The sequence below is a fragment of the Clytia hemisphaerica genome, unplaced genomic scaffold (genome assembly GCF_902728285.1).
Source record: "Clytia hemisphaerica strain Z4C2 unplaced genomic scaffold, Clytia hemisphaerica genome assembly, whole genome shotgun sequence".
Taxonomy (NCBI): domain Eukaryota; kingdom Metazoa; phylum Cnidaria; class Hydrozoa; order Leptothecata; family Clytiidae; genus Clytia; species Clytia hemisphaerica.
The window spans coordinates 161,644-181,666 of NW_027103334.1; the positions used below are offsets into that span (position 1 = coordinate 161,644).

At 34.4% G+C, this 20,023-nt stretch overlaps 1 protein-coding gene across 1 annotated transcript; it reads right to left on the bottom strand.

Annotated features, from left to right (window-relative positions):
- Window positions 1–6,981: 6,981 nt before the first annotated feature.
- Window positions 6,982–19,681, bottom strand: LOC136816542 (cystathionine beta-synthase-like protein). The gene is made up of 16 exons (XM_067072887.1): window positions 19,468–19,681; window positions 17,464–17,567; window positions 17,232–17,369; window positions 16,813–16,962; window positions 16,608–16,672; window positions 16,421–16,490; window positions 16,219–16,310; window positions 15,958–16,035; window positions 15,683–15,815; window positions 12,802–12,907; window positions 9,905–9,979; window positions 9,669–9,764; window positions 9,125–9,163; window positions 8,824–8,932; window positions 7,880–7,964; window positions 6,982–7,543 (listed from the first exon to the last, which is right to left on the bottom strand). Exons 1-16 carry the CDS (start codon window positions 19,656–19,658, stop codon window positions 7,434–7,436), a joined length of 1,641 nt encoding a protein of 546 aa, XP_066928988.1. The 5' UTR covers window positions 19,659–19,681; the 3' UTR covers window positions 6,982–7,433.
- Between the last annotated feature and the right edge of the window lie 342 nt (window positions 19,682–20,023).

The window sequence follows — 20,023 nt, forward strand, 5'->3', positions numbered from 1 at the left end:
ACAAGTATCATGGACCTGACTTGAACCAAAGTAATTAGATACCCATTGCTTTTATTCTAATTTCTACTCACCATTGCTTGTTAAAACCAAAGTTCAAAAGTCACTCTAATCTTTTCGCTCAACAAAATATTGTCACGCAATTGACGTCATTCCGATCCCTTGTTTGTTCTATAAACTCTCACAATTCATTCAATTCAAAACCTTCAAAAACCAACCCCTAAATCCTATTTTTGGCATCTTGACTCGTTTATTTAAAAAAGCTTTGCCAAATTTCTAGTGGATTAAGAATCTGTACCGACATGGTGATTTGTGACCTCATTTGCTGGTTAACTCCGTCTTTCTGTAAACATTTCATTTTGGTGTCTTTTCACTTTTATCCTGTTTTTTTCTTCGTTGATTTTCTATACTTCATACCGATAAAAGAATCACAGCCCTTGTTCACATAACTTGATTAGCCTGATCGATGGCTCTTGACCACTGACCATCTCTCTTTAAAAATCTCATTAACCGCCTTTTGCTTTTGTTGTAACTTTGAGTTTGTTACAAAAAGCAATTAGAACACTTAATTACGAGAAGATTATGGTATTAACTGCGCTCATCCATTCCCCAATCATAGATTTACTTTTTCTTCCTTTACCGCGTTCTTATACTTTAAAACCTCACTTTCTTTATACCACCAGGCCTCATTCATCCTCAATTTTGGTACTTTCAACACCAAAACTCCATCTAAAAAGCAGACGATTTTCTTCAAAAGCTAAAAGCGGGAAATTTCAACTTCGGTTATGGTATTCCATTTTACAACCAATTTGTTATCCCAATCCTAAACTATCTCAATTATAAAGCTCAACACACGCACACAAGATTCTATCTCCACAACATTTTTAACTTAGATCTCATCCCACGCAGTTTTGTCTAATAACTTTGATAATCACACGCGCCAACATTATCGTATTTTCATTACGCCGCTAATCGGTATTACAAAGATTCGCCATCTGTGTGGGTCAACTTTTGATTTGTACCCGCTGCCATTATATGCGTTGGCTCATTGGCAATAGTCTTAAGCCACCCCGGAATATCACTTTATGTTTGTATCGTTGGCATGGCAAACATGAGCGGATTAATGGTCATCTTTGACTAATGAGCTTCTGCCTGAGGTAGAGGAATACGGGAATAGTGCTTATAAAGGGTTTTTATAAAAGAATTGCCGTGGGAGAGTGATTTGAAAGTCTATAGTCACCTTCGATTTTAACTGCACAATGGGCCATTTCATAAATTACGTCATGGACAACACTTGCCTCGTTCTCGAAAAAATGTTATGACAACTTATTCCCAATGGATTTTCTTAGTGGTACACTCTTTTCATAGAAGTATGATTTAATGTCTCAAGGGAGATAATCACCTTGGCAATCGTTTCAAAAAGAGGCAAGTGTTGTTCGTGACGTAATTTATGAAAAGGCCTGTCACTCCAACATTTTTATCTTGCAGCTGTTGGAATCATACACCCATGTTTCGGTGGTGATGGATAAATTGAATGAGCTAGATATACCGATGGGAAATGAACTGGGGATTTCGTTTACAGCTTGAAAATCCAACATGGATCCTCAAAATTTAATAGTTCAGAATTTAGGGGGAGATTTTACAAATTGGTGATGTTGCTCTTTCGAAATCTTTATTGGATCCATGACTGACGAATTTTAGTTGATTTTGATGTGTTTGTGCAGTACATACACGGAAATTTTCATATCTTATTGCGATTAAAGAACGCCAAACAGATTACTTTCACGTCAATTGCTTCGAACTTCAGTTGCTAAAGAATTAGTTTAGCCTAAAAATATCATCGCCCGTTTTGAACCGAAGAGTGGCTCGTATTTCATTAGCATTAATGTCTGCCCTCTTACTTGAGTATTAATCTAGGGTCTCCTTGTTAAATCACATGGGATGCAAAACATCTCTAACGATTATTTCAACCCGGAATTTTACACTGGGCGAAATAAGAGATTTCCAATCCCGGAAATATCTTGAAATATGGCATTTCTAGGGATTTCCAGTGATTAGAAATATGATATTTCCAATACATTTGTAAATATGGAAATATGACTTTTCTATATTTCCAAAGTTTTGGAAACATCATATTTCCAAAATTTGTAAATGTGGAAATATGGTATTTCCAAAACTTTGGAAATATGGTATTTCCAAAACTTTGGAAATATGGAAAAGTCATATTTCCAAAGCTTTGCAATGGACTTGTTATAAAGTCTACAAAGAAGATTGGCACATGGAGAAGAACAATATTGTGGTCATGTAAGGCCCTCCCTATAATTGAAAGGTACTTTGAAAAGAAGCAACTGTTCCAAAACTTGTTCTTACACGAGTATTCTTTTACTGACATATTTACGTGACTTCATTTGATCACATTCTCCAAATTCCCACCAAGCAAAACAAGGAAACATTTTCGAGTGTTTATTACTGCCAAAGACTTGTTTGGTGTTTTCGAAATTCGAAAGTCTCGTGACCTCTTACACTTACTGTAGAATATGGAAATAATGTCTTATAAAAAGTCACGTATCGACCTCACCCGGACGATAGCCTGTACCTTATAGCCTGTATCACTTTTCCATTGTTTGATTCTATGTGAGAAATATGCATGAAGCCCCCTCCCCCAGCGAACCTTCAATTCACGCAATCACACAAATTTTTTCGCAAATTCACGAATTCACGCAATGCTTTTTCGCAATTGACGCAGCTTTTGTTCATGCAAAGCTTTCCAGTTCACGCATTCACGCAATTTTTTTTTGATCTTCACGCATTCACGCAAGTGAAAAAGCCTATTCACGCATTCACGCAAACCGCAGGGGGCATGTATCAGGAGGCTTCAACGTACCTTTGTATCAAAAAATGAAGTTTCTGGCATCAAAGTAAAAAAAGTGCATATTTTTCTTCTTCATTTTTCATCTTCATTTTCTAAAAACTTTTGAATTATTTTGTTCAGAAATTATGGTGTTCTGAATTATCTTTTCAACGATAGATAATGCCAAGCATATGTTGAAAAATGGCAAGCAAAACTAAGATTAGTGCACTTTTAAAGCGAAAGGACTTTATTTGGAGGTAATCAATTACACGTTTCTTTATAAAAACATCCAAAGGCCTTCATATGTTCTTAACTTTTTGAGTTTTAAGTCTAAAATGCTCTTCAGCCGTTCTTTTTTCACCATCTTTTGATCTTTTTTAACCATTTAAGAAATCAGGTGTTTTGGAATCCACATTTTTAACTATATTGGCCATCGAAGCCTAATGTTCTTATATAGTTTGTTCTTATAAAAAAAACCATTGATTCAATACTTGAATCCGCGTCCAAATTTCATCTTCTTTCGCCAAATCAATCCCCACCAAATTTGACAAGAAGATTTGAAAGGTCGTCCATTTTCATAGGCTGCTGGCATCCACTAAATGGATTCGTGCTCCTTATACGATCATGATCGAAACATATTGAGATTTTAGTGTATTTTAACGTTTTTCAGAATTTAAAGTTCGGGCGAGAATTGCTATTTTAGCACTTCCACTTTTTTTCATAAGAGGAATGTAAAATAGGGGAGTTTATGTCGAGTTAATAGGTTTCTTTTGTTGTCGCTATCAAAAATCTGCATAATTCTGCATAAGTCTGTCCAGATATAATTGGCAGTGGAAACAAGAATGCCTGTAACTTTTAAGAAATTATAACGGAAAAGAAAAGTAAAGTTTTCTTTAAAATTCCTTACTGCCCTAAAAATGAATCAATGATGAAAACTGTCATTGCAAATTTACGAAAGTTCACTAACGAAAAAGTTGAAATAATTTATACTTGGAAAACCACGAAATTGAGAAGTCTATTTCGCGTGAAAGATAAAGTTCGTCATCCAAGTAATGTTATTTACAAAGGAGAATGTTCTTGCAAAGCAGTATACATTGGGGAAACTACCCGAAATGCCGAAACAAGATGGAAGGAACACAATGGCAATTCAGGAAGATCAGAACCTTCAAAACATCTCATCGAAAATCCAGATCATTCATTTACTTGGAAAGTCATTAGCAAAGCCCCGTCATTTGCAAAGAAAAAGGAAGATCCTGGAAGCATTTTATAATGACTTTAAAGCCATCAATTAATGATCAAAAAGACATTAAAAAAATTACAATTATTTAGAAATGGTATTACCTAGAGAACAATTTCCCATTGCGTCTCTTCACGTCATCAATTCCCCAATGTGTTTTAACCATTAATTTACGATTTATTGCCTCCTTTGAAAATTCTTTTATTGTTTTATATTGTTTTAATAGACCCTTTTAATTAGCCTTTTATCCTAGAATCAATTGTTTGTATGATATGTAGATACATTTTTCAACCTAGAAATGTCATTTTTAACCTGATGATGAGCAGTTAAGACTCGAAAAGCTTTGTTTGAATAAAATCAAATTTTTGTGTTGTTTATTTATTTTGAATCATGATTTAGTGGCTTGGAGAAAAATGTAACTTTTAATAGTGAAATATAATTCCAAAAATTTTTTTCGCTTCTTTTCGAAAATCAAAAGCGCTATATTTGAATGTATTTTTTGTTGAAAAATTCGCGAGTTTTAGTGGTTAAATTTGCGATTGCAAAAATTGAGCTTTTTTTATACTTATGCTACAACAGTCATTTTTACACCAGTGGTAGTTCAACCTTAGGTCAAGAAGATTGTTAAATTTCAAGGCAAACGGAAAAGTCGTTCGGAAGATATGGGACCCGAAATACCCATTGGTAGCATTTTTCTGTGAAACATCAAATCTCCAAATTTTTAATAAAAACGGGGGTAGTGATGATAAAACAGTTTTTCAATCATATATTATAACACATTTTACGATCTTTTTACGATAATGACCTCATTGCCAAACTGTGCATAGTGTTTTGGGAAGTAGCAAAGTTCTTTAATTACTTAAAAATAACAAAGGCAATGTGCTTATCGTGTCAATAAAAACAATCAAATTGTGTATTCACTTTGTTTCGAAATGATCAATGATACCAATAACGCCAATGCAGCAACACTTAACACTTTCAAACTTTTAATTGCACTGTTAACATAACATAACATAACATAACCCCCGTTTTTAGTAAAAATTTGGAGATTTGATATTTCACAGAAAAGTGCTACCAAGGGGTATTTCCAGTCCCATATCTTCCGAAGGACTTTTCCGTTTGCCTTGAAATTCAACAACCTTCTTTACCTGAGGTTGAACTACCACTGATTTAAAAATGAACGTTATAGCATAAAAAGAAAAAAAGCTCAATTTTTGCAATCGCAAATTTAACCACTAAAACTCGCGAATTTTTCAACAAAAAATACATTCAAATATAGCGCTTTTGATTCTCTAAAAGAAGCAAAAAAGATTTTTTGAATTATATTTCACTATCAAAAGTTACAGACATTCTTGTTTCCACTGCCAATTATATCTGGACAGACTAGCTTGTTGTGACTTTGTTTCAGGCCTGATTATGCGCAAACTTTTAGGGTACACCTCTCCTATACGAAAAGGTACCTATATCTTCTTGCTAAGAATTTCCTAGCGATTCCACTGACATAACCGCATCATGACCGCATCATTATATGGAAAGCTAAGAGCTCGAGAAAATTATAACATTATCTTGATTTTACTCGATTTCTGACAGTTTTATTTTACAAAAATCAATTTAATATCATATTGCGTTAAGAATTTCTTTTATATCATTTATAATTTACTTTTATATCAATAATAGTAGCATTTTTGCATAATTTATTTTGCTAATTTTGCTGACGTCAGCAGAAATCAGCAAAATACGAAGTTTTGCAATAAAGTAATGACGTCAGCAAAATTTCAAATAAATTTTTTTTTAAATGATCCTTTTAATGGTGTGCAACTTTGGTCCAAATTTCATGTTTTTACCATAAGCCAAACTGGAGTTATTCAAAAAACAAGTTTTGCTGACGTCAGCATTTTTTGGTTTTTGCCTAATATCTTTTTTTGGGTGAAAAAATTAATTATGGCACAGCAATTCCAGTGATCTACACTCAAATACGCTTCTTTCGATGTATGAAGTGATATGCTATGACAAGTGGAAACGGTGATAAAAAATTAAGCTAAGTTCGAAAAATCTGGACAGGCCTTAATTTGCCTGAAGAATTCTCATTTTCATTTTTATCGTGAAATCATGTAGAAACCGTCCGATTTGTATGGCGAGCCGTCTTTTCTGGACTTTCATTTAATGACCTAATAAACGTTTTTACGATAGAAGTGATCGTTGAACTTTGGGTGATCAGAAAAGCTGTTTTTTCCGTCTCGTAACATTCCTCTGCTTTCATCGAGTATTTCGATTTTGGAGGGGCTCGGTGGCTTCTAGGCTATATTCCAAGCCTTATTGGAGCAAATTTGAGCTTTTAAATCCTGAGATCCTAAGGTCGTAAGTGTTAAGTCTCATGTTAAAACTCTATTTAACTGATCATTCATTCTGCGGGCTGCGCATACTACGCCCTGGTATAAAGAGGTGTTACAAATGTGATGATCATCAAAAACATTGAAAACCACCGCCGTCACCTAAAACAAAAGGGACTAGCTTCTAATGTTTATGTTTAACATTTATTTTGTTGCGATTGTTTTGCTTTAACCAATCAGCGCGCTCAAAAGCTCATTAAATATTCATTCCAAATCTAGGTAAAAAAGATCAAAGCGGTTTCGCCAACCAAGGGGTAGATTCTCTTACGGGGTCATGGACGTGCCAGCGTGGAGTGATCGGAATCTGCTCGGAGATTACATTTTAGACAATTTTAGAAAAAAGAAAAGACGTTTCAGTTTTTCATCGAGACCCATCAGCCCCCCATCAGTGGAATACGTGAAAAAAAATCAAGAAAAAATGTCGCTCAACCTGGATAGATAATTAAAGGAAAATTGAGTCTTACACAGTAGGGAGTCAAATACTTCAATTCAAAATTTTTATAACATTTTCATTAAAAAGTGCCTCGTTTTATCTTTCAAACTATTAAATAAAATTTTTAAAACATTTCAGTCGAAGGTTTATTAAAATGGATAAAAAATAGAAAAAAATAACAATTACTAAACTACAGATAAAGAAATAAAAAATTGCAACAAAAAGATGATAAGATATCGGGCGGCAACACTCACTTGAGCCATTATGTTTTGATCAGAAAGACACTAGAAAAGTGCAACAGATTCTAAACAAATGAAAATTCTCAAGGATTTTCACTATGCTCCAATTTCTGGGCGCACTGTTCAAGCCTAGAAGAAATATTGGCTGAGATGTTTTTTAAAAGAAGAATGTTAAAGAAATCAAACATTAAATTATTTCAATATTTCAAAAAGGTTCATTCGTATTGTCATGTCTTAAGAGTTTTTTAATTTCGTTTTTAAGCCACATTCTTCCAAAAGGAGGTGTTTATTGAGAGTTGGCGCGTGGTTTTTGTGTGGTGATGAAATTGAGAAGATCCATGCGAGTTGCTAATCCGAAGATGATTTCTTTCTCAGACGACGTGTTCAAATCAGTATCTAAAAAAGAAGTGAAAACATTTTCTTGAAAAATTCGGACGACCGAACGGATGGAACTGGTAATCTTGCGAATAATTAATTAATAAACCTCGTAAGTGGACAAAAAGACACAGTTTTTGTTTATTTTCACGAATCGGCACTTCTAGTACTGTGATCACAAAAACAATGAAAATAAACTTCGAATGCCCGTACCGTAGACTTTGGCCCATTTTTAGCAATTTTAAGAAATTCTGAATAATTCCAATTGGGAAGTTCTTGGAAATACAATTTTGGAAGTAAGTCACTGTAGCCAAAACATTGAATTATTTAAAGTTTAACGAGAGTCGAGAGACTTACAATATTGCTGCGTGTGCACCACTACTGCATAATATTCGTGATCCAAAATGCGTGACAGTTTGCCCAAATTAGTATTCAACGAAACCTGAACAGAAGAAGAAGATCATAGAAAACACTGCAAAACACTGGCCATATTTGAATGCAGCCTATTTAATTACTTTCCGATGGAAGATTCGAGAAGCCGCCCATACTAAACCTATAAACTCAGCTGCAAAGTTTCCATCAAGGAGGAACAGTACTCGACTTTAGATGTCCCCAAAAAGGCTTCAACTGCGTAAGTGTGCTAAAAGAATCACGTTTGGACTTGCCAAAACCGAAGAATGTAGAATCTTTTTTTTCAAATTTCACAAATTTCCATCATCGAAACCTTCACGATGTTGGAAATTTTCCCAACTCTCAGAGCTTTTGCGAACCGGAAGAAAGCCCTCTAAATCGGACGCTAGATCAACCATTGAATTTTCGGACATCGAGTTAACAATTTCAAAATACCCATTACAATATCGAAGACCAACAACCCAACGCCTAATTCTTAGAAACTTAGAAGCAGGTAAATAAGGCGAGACCAATTTAATTTGTTGTTCTACGGGCAGATCGTTAGCAAAATATGGGTCGGTCGGTCGGTAAATTAAGAATAGGTTTTTCATTTATCAGGATTGGTAAGATACCGAAAATATTCTCCAAAAAATATCTGGATCAAAAATTCGCTGATTTTCAAAAATTTTCAATTTCTTGAATTAATTTTCAGCTTTATTCAACTTACAAATTATTAGTTTGTAAAATACATTATAGTGGAAATTCAATATTATTATTTTTTTGATTTTAGCAAAAAAAAGGGTCGGTCGGACCCGTAGAGCAACAAATTAAATTGGTCTCGCCTAAGGTAAATGCTTTCTGAGCCCTCTTAGCTAATAAACTTTGAAAGAGATGTAGGAAATTTTAGTTACCTTGTGGAAATTTGTATACAAAGCCTCTTTGACGGGACTTTCGGGCGTCAATTTTTCAGAAACCATTTTTTGCATCAAATTGCCCAGGGTTATCATACCAATCACAGCTCTGTGAAAAAAAAAAACGTAAAGAATGATTTTAATGTCATTGTAACATTGCGATTGAGTGGATTCATTGATACTATATATTAGGTTCCCCAAAAATCATCTAGTCTATATGATTTTTTATCAATTTCGTTTTTATCCTAATAAGTAGAACTTAAATCATGGCATGCAAAAAAAAGGAGGTATTTTTACTTACCCAGTCTCGTTAACAACAGGCATTTGATCATACGTTTCCCTGAAGGTTGGAAGAAAAGATTACATTGCTTGAAGTTTAATACATTTGCTTTTAAGTGTGCACTATGACTTGCTATCATGTGGAAACCGCTCTCAAGCGAATTACTCTATAATCATTAGACATGGTTTCCTCATTGTGGTAAAACAACTCAACGCAAATGAACTTTAGCATATTTTAGACGATCCTAGCATCTTGCACAGAACAAGTACGGTGACAGAATAAACTGGAGTCGTTTATAATACGTGCAATACAGTAGTATAGACGTTATATGATATTACGATTATTGTTACAGGATTTAGTTTGTATAAACTTGTTCCCTCCGTTACTTTTTGCTTTATTTCTACTATGTCTGAATTAGTCGTCTAGTTTGCTAGACTATGACAGGAGTGTATCTAATCAAAAGAAACAAACAGGAGGTTTCTTTTTAAGCCTCTTGGAATGTTGAAAAACGGGTATATTTTCTAAGCATTTTAACACGTAAAATATCATAATAAGGTTTATTTACCGGTTCATCATTTCGATGGCAGTTTGGCAAGTCATGTTCGGTGACACAGTGAAGGGAGTGTTCAAATTCAATCGACTCAATGGTTCATTCCACCACCTGCAGCAAAAAAAGAACAATGATACTGGTGACGGTCAATAATAACCCTAAGTGTATGGCAAGTAACGAGTTTACATACATAATACAGAACATATTATTATTAGTAGTGATTCTTTTTATACAAATAATTGAAAAATTACCAAGTTTTTTCATTGTCAGGAGAGAGTTCGATAAAATCTCTTTGCGCCATCCAATCGTCTTCTAAATGTTTTGACCTAAAGATGAAAAGAAAAAGTTGTTCGTCAAAATCAAATCCTTTCACAATTCCCAAGACGCTACGAACTTTAGTTGTTAAGTTTAGGTCTGGACGAAAAAATGTAAATAGTTTATTATACATTGTTTTTGAATCTGTGCGCTCCTTAAAGTTTCGTTTCCATTCCGTCAAAATGAAAAAGTTGTTGTTGCTTATTCCACAAACTAAAGAAACTAGTTTTTTTGAAGCCGACGCATTGCTTGTTTATAAACGTCAATTTGATGACGTCAGAAAATAAAAGACTCCGCCCTAAATTGGAATAATCTTTCCGTCCTGTTCCGTCCACAAACATGTCGGCAATCGCCACTAAATATTCCATAAAATAGACCACACAAAAGATAATATTCACAATATATAAAAGATGTCTTAAAACCTGGAACTTGTGAATAAGCAACCAATTCAAGAAGAAAATAAAGAGCTAGTGAAAACACTATATCGAAGTAAAATAAAATGTATCTCTGTCTGAATGAGCTCGTAGGCATTAATTCTAAGTTCAGGTAACTAAAGCTTATAAGAGTGAGAGTAATTATAAAATGATAGTTGAGTAAGGGAAATCTTTTCATGAACAAACTGGTCTTTTTATTAACGTAATCACAGGACGTAAACAATCCTCTTCAGATTGTCTTGACGAACATTCAAAGAGTACTAGTTATAAAAAAGTGCATTAAAATTGGAACAGCATGTTATGCTTTATAATATTCATGTATGCTTCTTTTGTAAGACATTCATTCTTTTCATATATAGACTTTTAAAAAGATTCCAATGAATTCATGTGAATTTTTTAAATAATTCATGAAAGAATGCATATAGGAGGCATGCATAAGAGCAGCTGTCATTTAGACCATATTCACAGAGAACCACAGAATTCTGCGAAAATTGTAAACATGAAAACATTAAACCTAAAGCAGTAGGCGGCAACGATATTTTAAACCTTCGCAAAAATATCCTATTACTGTATATTTAACAACAAATCAGCTCAGTTGGATCGAAAGAATTTACGAAAAGACAAACATTCACCTAAAGTGACAGTGCGATAGGGTCAGAACACCAGTACCTCAGCTGTAATTAATTTATTAATTTTTAATTTACAGTAATATATTTCTCAGGTCTATCGACCTCTATGAAATAATCATGCTTAACATTTTACAATTTTACAGTTGTAGGCGCACGGTGGGCCTCTTAACCAGTCGTCTTTACAATATTTCATTTTCAGTAACAGGTTTGTTATAGATCTTCTTAAAGTAGAGTTTTGTCCGAGGACTTCCTCTAACCTTATATATCCAGTTGCCATCCTTTTGTAATTCTGTTTTCTCCTTTGCCTTCCTATGCCACTCTTTGATGGTTTCGCGTTCTTTCTTCGAAAAATCGTCGGATACTCTAAATTCGTCTTTCTCTAATTTGTGGACTGATGCCAGAATATGACGTTTCTCTTCTTCGTTCTTTAGCACGACTTTCAAGGGTCGCCATCTTTTTGTTTTGAACATTTCGTCCTTCCGAGCTCCTATTCTTTCTGCGCTGACGATGTTTACCTTTAATCCCATTTGGTTTTGTACAACTTCTTCAACATAATCCTTATCACCTACACGTTGTTCTTCTAGGTCTTCATCTTTGTTTTCTCCGAGGTTGTGAACAATGATATTGTACTTTGTTAAGTTTAACCATCGTTCTTCTTCTTTCTCTTCTTTGATGAAATTCTTGATCTTTACCTCTTGTTTCTTTAGCTCATCTTTAGTAATGCTAGCGTATGTCTGTTGTTGCTTTGATTCTATATCGTGGTCTTTTTTCTTTAGCTCATCTTTAGCGATGCTAGCGTATGTCTGCTGTTGTTTGGATCCTTTAACGACATCATCTTTGTTTACAAGATCGTCGATCTTTTTCTCCAGTCTATCCAGTCTAGCGAAAACACATTGCTCATCTTGATCTTTCTCTTTACCTCCAGTATTTGTTGCCTTGTTATTGGTCGTTCTTTGTTTACTTGTTTTGAACTTCTCTAATAATATTGGCGTGACTGTGATGCATTTCGCACATTCGAATCTCCTAGCTTTGTACTGAAGGCAAATCTGTACTTGGTAGGCTGGAAGCTCCGAACAGGCATAATGAACAAATCTTTGACACTTCCTACACTGCAAGACATCGTTATCCCGTATTATTTCATTTATAAAGCATTCATTTGGGGTGCAGGATCCATATTTTGATGAAATTTCCGTGTTAAGATTTTCAGAAGTTTTCGCCATTTTGTTGCATTGTCAAGAGCACAACCGCACAGATTTTATTTGACGTCAATTTTTTGTAAGACAGACGGAAACAGTGAAAAGAATACTAATCAATTGAGACAGCAATATACAACAAATACACTCATTATTTTTATAAGCATAACGTTTGTAAGCATAATTAGGCTCGAATTCCGTAAAAAATAAGCATAATGCTAAACATACCCCCAAGCTGAATTGTGCAAAAAAAATTCATATGAAATTTAACGCCGACCTTTTTAGAGTTACTTTTAAAGGAATTATACGGTGTTATATACACCCGACTCGTCTGAAACTGATGTCAGCAAAATTTTAATAAAAGAGTCCTTTCAAATTTGTAAATAAAAGGAAGAAAAAAAATCTTGCTCCACATTTTTCTTTATTCATTACAAAAGATTCTATTTATTTCAATCTGCTGAATCAACATACATTATAACTATGTAAAAGGTCAATGGCTTTAAGGCTGTTTGAGCTTTCTTAGACCAAAGATTTGCGCCTGCGGTGTCACAAACAATATACAGCAAACAGGGCTTACATGTAGTTTCTGATACTATCAGGAAGAATAACAACACATCTTTGGCCTTCTTTCAAGTCTTTTGCTGCTTCGATGGCTGCAGTGAGCGCTGTTCCGCTTGATCCTCCTAAAAGATGACAAGAATATAAAGAAATAGATTAAAAGGAATGAAAATACATAAAGGTAAAGCAATCCTGAGAAATGCTAATCAAGCCATTTTAATCGCCAAAGGTTGTAGAACCGATCTTAACATTATACGTGGCTTTGGATCATATATTGAGTGAAATAACATTTTACTTGAAATTTTTATGATATTAATCCAGTTTCTTGATTAATTATTTTGGGTTTTCCTATAATTACTGAAATTATCAGATGTTAAAACAGAGGATAGAATTAATTATTCAAGAGGAATGAGCCGATCGTCCAATTGCCTTTGGAAAAATCTTGTACAGAGCCATTGGCTCTTTTCTATTTTATTGGCCCAGCGCTAGCGAGTGGGCCTTTAAAGAGAGTGTCACTATTTTTTTGTCCGTGTTTCCTTCTGTCTGTCCGTTTTGGTAGAAACGGCGCTTAATATCAGTAACACACTTTTTGCCGTCTGGAGAGGGAAAAGCTGGCAAAAGTCGGATACTGGCTAAAAAAGATATATTTTCTGATTCTGCGCTCCTTAAACAACAAACGTTTTCAGAACAAAACAAGATGGCGGTCGAAGCGAGGATTCATACTTTCTTACTCAGGTAAGTTATATGGCATGTCTCAAAAACCTGAAAATTACCACAATTTTTGAAGGCCATTAGCCGGCAGAAAATGAGGAAACCAATGATTTGCAACGAAGGATACCATGATGAAGTTTCGCTGTAGGGGTGTTACCTAATTGTTTACGCCCTTATTTTCGCGAAAAACCGCAAAAACTAAAAAATGCTGACTTAAGCAAAACTTGTTTTTTGAATAACTCCAGTTTGGCCAAAGATAGAAACATGAAATTTGGACTGAAGTTAGAAGGATCATTTTGCAAAAAAAATTTTTTGGAATTTTGCTGACATCAGCACTTTATTGCAAAATTTCGTATTTTGCTGATTTCTGCTGACGATAGCAAAATTTCGAAATTTTTTTTTTTTGCAAAATGACTCTTTTAATGATATTCAACGTTGATCCAAATTTCATGTTTCCACCATTAGCCAAACTGGAGATATTTAAAAAACAAGTTTTGCTGACGTCAGCACTTTTTGGTTTTTGCCGTTTTTCGCGAAAATAAGGGCGTAAACAATTAGGTAACACCCCTACAGCGAAACTTCATCATGGTATCCTTCGTTGCAAATCATTGGTTTCCTCATTTTCTGCCGGCTAATGGCCTTCAAAAATTATGGTAATTTTCAGGTTTTTGAGACATGCCATAACTTACCTGAGATAAACATTTTCTTTGCTTTAGTGGTCAAGAGACTTTCAAACCAAAGAAAATTTGTAGTGATTTTTCGTTGTAAACTTGTTCAACATTCTGTCATATCTTATAGTTTTCATAAAGCTTTCTGAGTGAAAATTCTACCTTAAGTCACTTTCATTTTTTAGTTTCTTGTTTTCAAAAAGACTTTATTTTTAGGAAATAATGGCTTCTAATATAAAAATGAATAAACAGAAATGCAGCTCATGTGTAAAATTGAATATTTCTTGATGCTACACAAGGTTACTTATGGATCTGTCGCTGTTAACAACGGTCAGTGACAATCACAATGGGGGACGTGGCTAGGAAGTGGCATGATTTTCAAACTCGATCGATACAGAATCATTTCAAGTAAACTGATTCTGGAATTTGTTGATGTACACTAAAATGGAGTTCATGTGTAATTGAGAACAAGATTGGAACTTTTTCCATGATGCTACGTGTGAAAATGGTTATTTCTAGATCTGTCTCGTTTAACGAATTGGTGGCTTGATTTTTCATACTCGACACAGAATTATTTCAAATACCGATTATTAATATTAATGGAATATGGCAATGGAGACTAAAATGCAGCTCATGTGTAAATTTGAACAAGATTGGAACTTTTTCCATGATGCTACACATTAAATGAAATGCTCATTTCTGGAGCTGTGGCATTTAACGGTCGTCGATGGCTTGGATTATTCAAACTCAACTCACATAATTGTTTTCAAGTCGAATTGACCTTGATTCAGGAAAGAGGGAGAAGATGAACAAAGACAATACAACGAAGAAGCTCAATAAATCGATGTGGCACCATATTTTTGCATTTTTTGATGTTGTTTCTTATGGAAGTTGAATTTGATGATATTTTGGATTTGATTGTTTACCTTCGGGTAGAAAGTTTCGAGCTTTCAACATTCAATTCATCTTCATTGACTACATTATGTTTTGTTTATTTTTTCACTTCCCTGTTCTAAGAAATGAAGAAAGGGAGAATTATCCTTGTCGACTTATTTTTCATTTTGTTTTGCTTGACGCAGTAAAATTTTAAGTCCTTTGGCCATCCCTTTCCTGGGGGAAATTTGAAATCTTGTTAACAATTTTTTGAATTTTTAGAAATTCCGAAATTCGCGAAAATAACGAAAATTTCGCTTTTGCTGGGCCTTCACGCTCAACGGGCTTCTTGTTTCTATTTGGTTGAGTATCAGGAGGCTTTAAGACCTATTTTCGCAACTATAGATGCTTTCAATGAGCGCCCCGTCAGCACTTTAGACTGACTACCCAATTCTCCTCACATGGCATGGGTTGACCCGGGCGACGGTTCATTCACTTGCCAAGTAACCGCTGCAAGTAGGAATCGAACCTCAGTCACCTACGCAGCAACCAAGGTAAATGCCGACTATACCACAGCGCCTAAGAATGATCTATTTGAAGATAACCAGAGAAAACAAATAAAACAGAAAAAAGGATTGACTTTCTTACCACATAAGAGACCTTCTTTCCTGATCAATTCACGAGCCATAATGAAGGTTTCTTTGTCGTTTGTTTTGATCCATTTATCAACTAGTGTCCGATCCAAAACTGTTGGCACGAAATCATATCCAATGCCTTCAACCTTTGAAAAAGTATCAGACAATCAAATTGTTTTAAATAGGAGTTATTTGAGTAGGTTCAATGAAGAATTGGTTTTAATATATAAATAAATGCCATGGAATAAATTGCTTGGACCTATTATAAAATAGTTTACTTCAAAATACCTCGTAATAGTTCACAGAAGTGTCGTTGAGTTCTTTTGGTTCAGCAAGAAGTGATCCGTAAGGGTCTACTCCAACAATCTGAAAAAAAGAGTAAATTTATATTGATTTTAAATTGTTTAAAGTAAACAATTTGAATAATAAAATTCCTAGCTGAACTGTTTGCAGTTCTTCCTGGATACTAGACTAGAAAACATGAGAACGAAATTTATGCTAAAATGATTTTCCACATAAATTTTCTACAATGCAATGAATTCGGGTTACCTTAATATTAGGACATTTTTCTTTTAATCTTCTAGCAGTTCCTGAAAGAGTACCTCCAGTGCCAGCCCCTGCTACAAACATGTCAACTTTTCCTGAAATTTAGAGGGAAGTGATATAATGAGGACATTTTAATTAATTGTGTACTTTTGAATAGTTCCAATCCATTACATGTAGTCAAAAGGAGACAGAACTTTCATCTTACCATCACAATGATCTAAGATTTCCATTGCAGTTCCATCATAATGGGCCAGTGGATTTCCAGCATTTCGGTACTGTAAAATACGATAATTGATATTAATCTTACTATGAAATCAAAAGAGTTTTCCCCACAAAAACAAGATAAAACTCATGATTGCAACACTATTGCCTGTGCTACGGAAGTATTTTACCTGGTCAAGAATGATTGAGTTCTTTATTTCCTGGTTCAATCGCTGTGCAACACCGATATGTGACTCTAAAAATGGAAATTTAGAAAGAGACTGATTAATCCAGTTTTGGTTAAAATTTTTCAATAAACTTTGTCTGTTCTCTGTGATTTTAGAAATGCTAAGAAATTAGCTTACTTTTATAATTAATAAATAATAATTTGCTTACCTGGGGCATCAAAGCTAGCAGCGGTTGGTGTACGGACAATTTCTGCACCCAATGCACGTAAAATATTGACTTTTTCCATACTCATTTTCTCAGGCATAACAATAATACATTTATATCCTTTAACTGCTGCTGCTAAAGCAATTCCAATACCTGAAGAAATAAATCATTTTAAAAAGATTATACAGTGTATTAGGAAAATATCTAGATGCATTTTTTCCAAAATAATTATTTACATGTCAATCAAAAAATTTTCCTTGATATTCAGTTGAAAACGTTTAGTGGGATATTCTTTAAAAGAGAGCATATTTTCAAAAAATAGCAAAATAAAACTTTCAAATCCTTCACATATCCATAAATCAGCTCTAAGAAAGAAAGTTACATAAAAATTAGTTCCCTTGAGGTATTACAAATTGAATGACCTGTATTTCCTGATGTAGGTTCAATTAATGTTGAAACGCCAGGTTTAATTTTTCCTTCTCTTTCAGCTTCTTCCACCATCCTCAAACCAATTCGATCTTTGACGGAACCTCCAGCATTGAAAAACTCGCATTTTACCACTATAAAATAAAAATAAAATGGCTTTCTGAATTTCTTAACAATTTAAAAGTCATTGTTTCCATACCCTTTGAAAAAGGTAAGAAGATTACTTACAAACTTCACATTTCAATCCATGATCTTTTGGAATTCTGTTCAATCGTACAAGTGGGGTATTTCCAATATTCTTCAAAATAGTCGGCAAGATTTTATCTTTCTTTCTGTAAAACAATAAACAATTAATGACTATGTTTTTTATTTTGTTTTTATTTTAAATCTAATGCGGTTCAATACTGTTGTTTTGGGTAGGGTTCAATTTTCCAGGAATAAGATTCCAATGCCAATCACAAGGAGAACAGATACTGAGAAACAAACTTCAGAAAACTAGACAGACAGTCTCTTTGCCCAACAAAAGCTGATTTCTGTACCCACCTCTGGAAACAACGTTTTATTATTTTTAGCCGGTTATTCCAGAGTGAAGAACAAATCCCATAAAGTCTGCTGTCAGTAGAATCTTAGTATAGGATTGACAACCCTGTTGATGCACTGGTCTTGGTAAATCAAGGGACGTTTAATGAGAAATATTTTTTATCACGCATCAATAATTGCTGTTAATGTCCAGACGGTGTCAATCGAACAACTTTGACAGTTACATCAATATGCCTTCTTACCTGTCTTTAAAAATATAAATAAAAGTAATCACGGAAAAGGACGCGAAAAAAAAGACATAAGTGTGAGAACAGAGTGATCAAACTCGTTAGAAAAAGTACCATTAGAAGTCATCAAAAATCAACCTGAATAAATGCAATCGAAATTCCAGAGAACTTCATAATCCCCCAAACAACATTACATTACATGTCAAACTCCCATCACATAAACTTTACAATTACGTCAGAGTAGACTACGCTCCACCACCGAAGAGGTTTATTTGGAAAGGGTAATGATATTTTATCGTTCGCTTCGTTTTTAAAGATTTACCGGGTTGGAAAAGTATCAATTTCTTTGTACATATTTTACCTACCCCAAATATTTAGGAGGCTGAGTTTTAAACGAATCGTCAAGTTGAAACGAACGATAAATGTATCAAGGTCTGTTTTATTTACCCCCTGGTGACTTAACAAAAGAGACTTAACTCGATGTTACAATCCAATTATTGAAAGTTTGTCTCGGCCTTTTTATAATGAGCGAGACATACGTTCTCTGATTACGCAATTTTCATATTGACATTTTCGAGGCATTTTGATGTAACTGTTTGAACAAAAATCGCAATCAAACTCATCGAACGTAATCGAACGCGATCAAATAATTGCGATTCGATTGTCGAACGTAATTGAGTCTCAATCGAACAGCCAATTCCTGGGTGACATTCGATTGTGTTTGATTGCGTTCGAGTAAGGTTAGATTGGTTCAATTAATAGTTGACTATGTTCCATTGGTTCGATTGATTGTCAATTACATTCGTTTAATCTTTGATTTCGTTCAATTACGATTATGTTCGATGAGTTTGATTGCGATTAAATTAAATTGGATCCCTCCGTTAGAGCTTTTTAGCGTGGGCAGCGTAGCGCTTAAGTATCGTACGAAAGCGAATAAAATCTAAATCGATCTAACGTAATTGAACATAATTGAATACAATCGAACGTAATCGAAGCAATCGAACAGCAAATCCTGGATAATATTCAATTGCGATTCGATTGCGTTTGACAATTGAATTGCAATTATTTGATTGTGTTCAATTTGCGTTCAATTGATTTGGTGGTCGATTCGTTCGATTGACTCATAATTTTTGGAGGAAAAATAGGAAGGTCAGAATCACTGATTGAAACTAATTTTCTTTGCTTAGCAATGAAATTGGAAAAAATCTTTGTTCTACAAGTAATATTCCGAGCATCCTATTATTCCTATCTCTAAGAAGGAAGGGTGTCGGAATTAGACCTACGCTACGGCGGTATAAGTGTGGCGTAATTTTCAGCAAATGAAAAAAAGGTCCCCAGAAAATTCAGCATAGAATCTAATCAGAAGATAAAAAATGAATAGCTCCCTCAAGTTTAAAGTAAAAAACGGGTGTGAGGGAGGTGTGCAAAAAGTTAAAGTGAATAGCAGTAGAAAAAGATAACTTACACAGGATATTCAACATGATGATGCGGACTCTCCTTATTATTAATTCCTAAATGCCATTTGCATGTAGATGGAAGATCTGGACGGACCCAATCCCTTTGAAAATCTTCAGGAGTCATACTGTTACAACGTTTGAAACCTCTTTCTGTTGGAGAAGTAGGAGTGGGTGAAGTTGGAGTCGTTGGCTGAGACATATTTTGTGTTGATTTTTTAACTATAAAACAGAAAAAAGTGTAAGTATCAAATTACATACAAATGAAAAGAGGTACTTTACAATCCACGACGATACTATTTCGGACAAAATGTCATTGACACACGAGCTTTGATGAATTTGACATGATAAAGTACTTGAAAGGAGCTCGTGATGCAAAAAATGGAAGCTGTGTTCTTTTTGTTTACATCACAATGGTACCATTATGGATTTCGAAATTTTTTGTTGTAACGGCCTGCTTACACTCCGATTAGAATTAAGCACCTTTTTACATGATGAAATTGAAGCGGGCGGGATGAGGGCGGGCTGGCGTTTAAAAGATGATTTGAGATCATGAAAACGAAAATC